Source organism: Ornithodoros turicata, chromosome 7, assembly GCF_037126465.1.
Source record: "Ornithodoros turicata isolate Travis chromosome 7, ASM3712646v1, whole genome shotgun sequence".
Lineage (NCBI taxonomy): Eukaryota > Metazoa > Arthropoda > Arachnida > Ixodida > Argasidae > Ornithodoros > Ornithodoros turicata.
In genome coordinates, this window is record NC_088207.1 from 9,006,621 (window position 1) to 9,012,620 (window position 6,000).

The 6,000-nt window shown below is 52.8% G+C and overlaps 1 protein-coding gene across 1 annotated transcript in view; it reads right to left on the reverse strand.

Moving 5' to 3' along the window:
- LOC135400192 (A disintegrin and metalloproteinase with thrombospondin motifs like) overlaps positions 1 to 5,591 on the reverse strand; it is a 62,859-nt gene extending 57,268 nt beyond the window's left edge. The window contains exons 1-2 of the mRNA XM_064631934.1: positions 5,482 to 5,591; positions 773 to 948 (exon numbers count right to left, since the gene is read on the reverse strand). Coding sequence (XP_064488004.1) covers positions 773 to 948; positions 5,482 to 5,554 — 249 coding nt within the window. The 5' untranslated portion in view covers positions 5,555 to 5,591. The remainder of the gene's footprint in view (positions 1 to 772; positions 949 to 5,481) is intronic.
- Between the last annotated feature and the right edge of the window lie 409 nt (positions 5,592 to 6,000).

Genomic DNA, 6,000 nt, shown 5'->3' on the forward strand with positions numbered 1-6,000 from the left:
GTATCCGTGCAATTTGTTCATGTAAGTGGAATATAAATCTTTCTGTATGCCGCGCATACTAATATAATATTATATTTATTTAATTTATATTTATTATATAAAATGCAGAGCACTACCTTCTATATGTAGCCTTACGGCCTTGAGGGTAAATAAATAAATTATTGAGCATGAACACAGCAACCGTCCACCATCCGAGCGCACATCCTATTAGGATCGATAAAGAACCTTCCAGCGCAGGGCTCGTGTATACAATCCGACTACTTTTTTTATGTTTTATGGTAGCTTCCACGGTTGCCATGGCACCATCTATCGTCCGAACGGAGTTTTTGGGGCAAACTACAGGAATTTCTGAGGAGCTATGGCAATAATGCTACCGCGTTCAAAACTGTTTTGTCGGTGCCTCGCTTTGGTGCGCCTTGTGTTCCACGTGTTCCGATATAGCGAAATTCGCAGTAGCAGAGGAAGAACGCGCCGCTAGCCGAATTTGTAGCGGAAATACTTTTTCAGCCACTGAGTTAAAATGTAGCGAGATCCCTGCTCCGCGACTGTAAAAAAAAAATATACCGAGTACGGTAGCGGCGCTACAAGTAGCACCGCTATGCCTAAGACTGAGCTGTTCAATGTATATATTTTAAAACTTGGAATGTCAGTTTGGCTACACCTGTACTCTCCGGATTTCTCAAGTATGAGAAGTTCATTAAAGCATGAGCGAGCGTGTGCGACGTGCAGAAATAAGTCCCGTCAAATCGTGTTGATTTGTCAAACAACTTACGTTTTCCTTCACCGTTTGACCGTCATCCATCGTTGTAATCAGCAAAAAGTTATCAGAAAAGACGCTGCTGCTCTCTAGGTTAAGGGTCAGGTCATCCGTTATTTTCAGCATCTTTCTTCCATCGGCGTCCCGGCCTTCTAGTAGTGTCGGGTACACCACCATTTCCTTCTGGGGCACTGAAAAGCGAACGGTAAGGGAAATAGAAGCCCCATACAAAAAATGCCGTTTCCTTTTGGCAGAAGGTCTACAAGAAACTCAAGCCATCAGGTGCTTAGAAACCCTGAAGGTCTTGTGTCACGGATGGCACCTTTCTAAGGGTAGCTGCTACACATTTTCGTGAAGAAAGCCCGCATAGCACTTAATGTCAGAAAGCAGGCAATAAGTACTCCTCTTTTGTCGCCTGAACCTGTATACTGTGGCTCTCTGATGTACCAACGTGTGCAGAAACGCTGCAGGAGTCCTTTTATTAGTCCACGACCCGCTACGCACTGAATGGACCACTTCTGGGTACGCGTATGCGCATGCCCAGCCACTTCAAGAGGCGGCCGCCATGTCTGTTGACATGAATACATGCTGTAGGCTGTGGTGCGAGTTGGCGAAGCTTTTTCTCGCAGTTCCTGTAATGTGTCATCTGCTGAAACACGAAAGGCATCAATGTCGGCGTATGGTTCTGTAGCAGCCCCAGCGGTGCCATCATCATCCTCGTTCATCATCTCGCGCCCGCGTAGCCGCGGAAAATAAATCAGTTGGGCTCTCGCCGTCAAACCAGCCGGTTCTCTTTGTCTCTCGTTGAGTTCCAATAACTGGTGACCCGAACGTTCCGTGACCAAACATTCTAGAACCTTGGCCCGTGCTCCGCCATGCCTCTCGGGGACCCACAAGCTAGCTCTGCTCCATCCCCGACATCTTCACTGGCTGCCGTCGCCGTGAAGCTGCCCTCGAAACTCGAGCGCAACCCAGCTGTCTGGTTTCTCCAAGCTGAGGCGCAATTTAATTTGACTGGCATAACCGCACAACAGACCAAGTTCTACCATGTCATTTCAGTCCTTACTCCCTCTGCTGCGAATGAAGTCTACGACATACTGGCAAGTCCTTGCCCTTCTACGCCGTATGACCAGCTAAAGAAGGCTCTTCTCCAGCGAACGACATTATCAAGCCGCTCACGCCTGCAACAGCTTCTCTCGACAGAAGAGCTCGGTGATCGCAGGCCCTCTCAATTACTCCGGCGCATGCGACAGCTGCTCGGCGATCAATCACCTTCCGTGGACGATGCCCTTCTGCGTGAGCTCTTTCTTCAGCGACTCCTGCAGAATGTACAAATGGTCCTGGCCACAGCGGCTGACATGACTCTCGACCAGCTGGCCACTCTTGCTGACGCGGTTATGGAGGTGGCCAATCCAGCTGTAGCTGCTGTGTTCCCTGCATTGCCCCCTTCGGAACCTGCCCGACCTCAACCGCACCAGCCCCCGCAGTCCACCATTGAAGACCTTTGTCGCGAGTTCCGCTCCCTGGCCGCGCTCATAGCCGCTTCCCACGCGTCAAGACCAGAAACCCATCTCCAACGGCAAAGTCGCGACCGAAGTGGCCGCAGGACAAGACGGTCGCCTTCCACCAAACGTTCCGTCAGCCGATACCGCAGCCCTGCAATGTGCAGGTACCACAGCCACTTCGGTGCTGAAGCACACCACTGCTTCCTACCTTGCTCGTGACAACAGGGAAACCAGTCGGCGGACCATTGATGGCGACCAATGGCCCAGGCTCTTCCCCCAGTCGCTTTTTCTACATCCGCGAGCAAGCTTCTGCCCGACGTTACCTCATTGACACTGGGGTGGAAGTCAGCGTAATCCCCGCAAGCCGTACAGACCGTCGACAACAATCCTCGTATTCCCTTACTGCAGTGAACGGTTCCCGAATCCAGGTCAATGCCCAGCGGTCGCTCACCCTAAACCTCGGCGTCCGACGCTCCTTTCGGTGGATTTTTCTCGTGGCCGACGTAACCCAACCCATTATCGGAACCGATTTCCTTACCCACCTTCGGTAATATGCGCCGTCGCAAACTGATAGACTCCTCCACCAGCCTCACTGTGTCGGGCATACGTTCGTCCTTGCAATCGCTTCGAATTGCCTTCTACCAAGACTCAAGCAACCCGGCCCTTCCTCGCCATCTTGAGGGACTTCCCGCAGCTAACTCGCCCTCCTGACTGGGCCCGGCCCGTGAAGCACAGCGTGGTTCATCATATCGAGACCACAGGTCCCCCGGTCTTCACTCATCCCCGCAGTCTTCCGCCGGAGAAGATGGCCATTGCACGCGCGGAGTTCGACCACATGCTGGAAATTAGAATCATCCGCCCATCCTCCAGCAGCTGGGCGTCGGCGCTGCACATGGTGCCTAAGAAGACTGGCGCCTGGCGCCCCTGCGGGAACTACAGAACCTTAAATCCCGTTACCATCCCCGACCAGTACCCCATCCCCCATGTCCATGACTTCACAGCATCCTTACATGGCGCTACTATATTCTCGAAGCTGGACCTCATACGGGCATACCATCAGATCCCCGTTGCCGAGGCAGATATCCCAAAAACGGCCATAACGACCCCTTTCGGGCTCTTCGAATTTCCACGGATGCCATTTGGCCTTCGTAATGCAGCTCAATCGTTCCAACGGTTCATCGATCGTTCCATCCGTGGCCTGCCGAATGTCCATGCCTACATCGACGACATTCTTGTGGCCAGTCCAACACCCGAACAGCACGACGCCGACCTGCGTCAGCTATTTTCCCGCCTCACCGATTTCGGCATAATAATCAACGCTAACATGAGCGAGTTCGGCGTTCCCGAAATGTACTTCCTGGGCCATCACATTTCCTCGGCTGGCATTTCTCCTCTACCATCCAAAATCCGAGCGGTCATAGATTTTCCGCAACCCGCCAACTTGGAGCAGCTACGGACATTTTTGGGGATGACAAACTTCTACCACCGCTTCATCCCGCACTGTACGGAGATATTAAGACCACTCGAATCGTTCCTGTCCATCAAGCGCTACGCCACCTCGCCTCTGTCCTGGACCGCAGACGCTTCTGCCGCATTCGCCAACATCAAGGAAGCTCTTGCTAAAGCCACCATGCTGGTGCACCCGGTACATGGCGCACCAACCGCCCTCATGGTGGACGCTTCCTCCACAGCCGTAGCCGCGGTCCTCCAGCAGAGGACATCAGGCGATTCTGGATCATGGCAGCCCCTGGGATTCTTCTCCCGCAAGTTGCGTCCACCGGAAACGCGCTATAGTACCTTCAGTCGGGAGCTACTCGCAATTTACCTTAGCGTCAAGCACTTCAGACATTTCCTCGAAGGCCGTGCTTTTTCAATCTTCACGGACCACAAACCGCTCGTCTACGCATTCCGTTCTTCCGGAGCCAACTACTGCGGTCGTGAGCAACGACATCTTGCCTTTATCGCGGAGTTCACCTCAGACATCCGCTACATCTCGGGCCCCCTCAACACCGTCGCCGATGCCTTCAGCCGCGTTGACATAGAACACCGCCCTTGCGTCCGCGCCGCCTGCACTTGACCAGCTAGCCGAACTTCAAGCCCAAGACGAAGAACTGAAGTCTCTGCGGTCGGCAGCGTCGGCAAGCTTGATCCTTGAGGACGTAACCTTCCCTGAAGCTCGTACCCCAATCTGCTGCGATGTTTCCCGTGGCACTCCTCGACCATTCCTACGCCCTGCAGTACGCCGCTCGGTGTTTGATCACCTCAATTCTGTGGTGCACCCCGGTATCCGGGCCACGCAACAGCTCATTTCTTCCCGTTACGACTGGCCCGGCATGCGCTGCGACATCAAGCGCTGGGTTCGCTTCTGTCAGGCTTGCCAGAAGTCCAAAGTCCCCGGGCACACGACTTCGACCCCTGGTCGATTTCTTGAACCGGGCATCCGTTTCGCGCACATCCATCTCGACCTCGTCGGCTTTCTGCCTCCATCAAACGGATTCCGCTATGTCCTCACGATGATCGACAGGTTCTTTCGATGGCCGGAAGCCACCCTTATTGTTGACATCTCCGCTACTATGGTAGCAGCTGCCCTCGTCCAGACATAGGTCGCCCGATTCGTCGCGCCTGCTACCATTACAACGGATCGAGGCAGGCAGTTCGAGTCCCGTCTTTTTGCCGAGCTCGTCGCCCTGCTGGGCGGACACAAGACCCGTACCACGGCATACCACCCCCAAGCTAACGGAATGATAGAGCGCCTCCACCGAAGCCTTAAGACTTCCCTCAAAGCCACTACGACATGTCCTTGGACAGAAGCACTACCTCTCGTACTGCTGTCGCTACGAACAACCGTCAAGCAGGACCTCCAATGTACCCCTGCTGAACTTGTCTACGGGACCACGCTCCGTATTCCCGGCGCCTTCTTCCCACCTTCTGCCCCGGCCACTCCAGTCGACATAACTTCCTATGTCGAGCGACTATGGTCCTGCATTGCCGACCTCCAGCCCCCCCCCCCCCCCCGATCTAGCGCCCGCCCGTCTTACCAGCACCCTCTCCTGCAGACGGCTACCCACGTCTTTGTCAGTGGTCATTCTTGACCAATATCTCGAGGATGTTAACCAAAAATATTAACCATTCTATAGAGTTTGCCTCTTCTGAATTGTGGGTTAGTTCCGTGAAACACCCGGTATATTAGCAACCAATAATTAGGAGTACGTTACTTACGAGTGAGGCCCCATGTCTCCCCTTGAAGGAGAATGAGGTACACAAAAGCGCGAATCATGTACACTGCGATCATCGACAACCAAGGGCCAACTGCGTAATGCAATTCTTAAATATCCCATATCTATTCTTTTGGAGAAGCGAGACGTTTCCTATGTTCGCTAATAGGACAGGTGCACCGGATGCGCGAGTAACATGTATCCCAAGTCACGCGGAATAACGTTAGATACCGAAGTGAAATGAACTTAAGCGGAAATCGATTTTAAGATGCGGGTTGGAAGATAGTTAAACTGAAAATGCCACACGAAACTATTAAGCAGTTTCCTCTAGTGGAACAAATCAGGTTATATGTTCTGTTACACAGAGCGAATGTCGAAGGCGTTCCGAAGCTTATCCGTCTCACAGGCCGGAAACTAAATTTCCTGTTGAAATAAAAGCGTTTCTTTGTGATTACAAACCTGGCAAATGAATGGTGTCACTTGGGATATTTTACACCAATTTGCACGGATGGGGGAACAGACG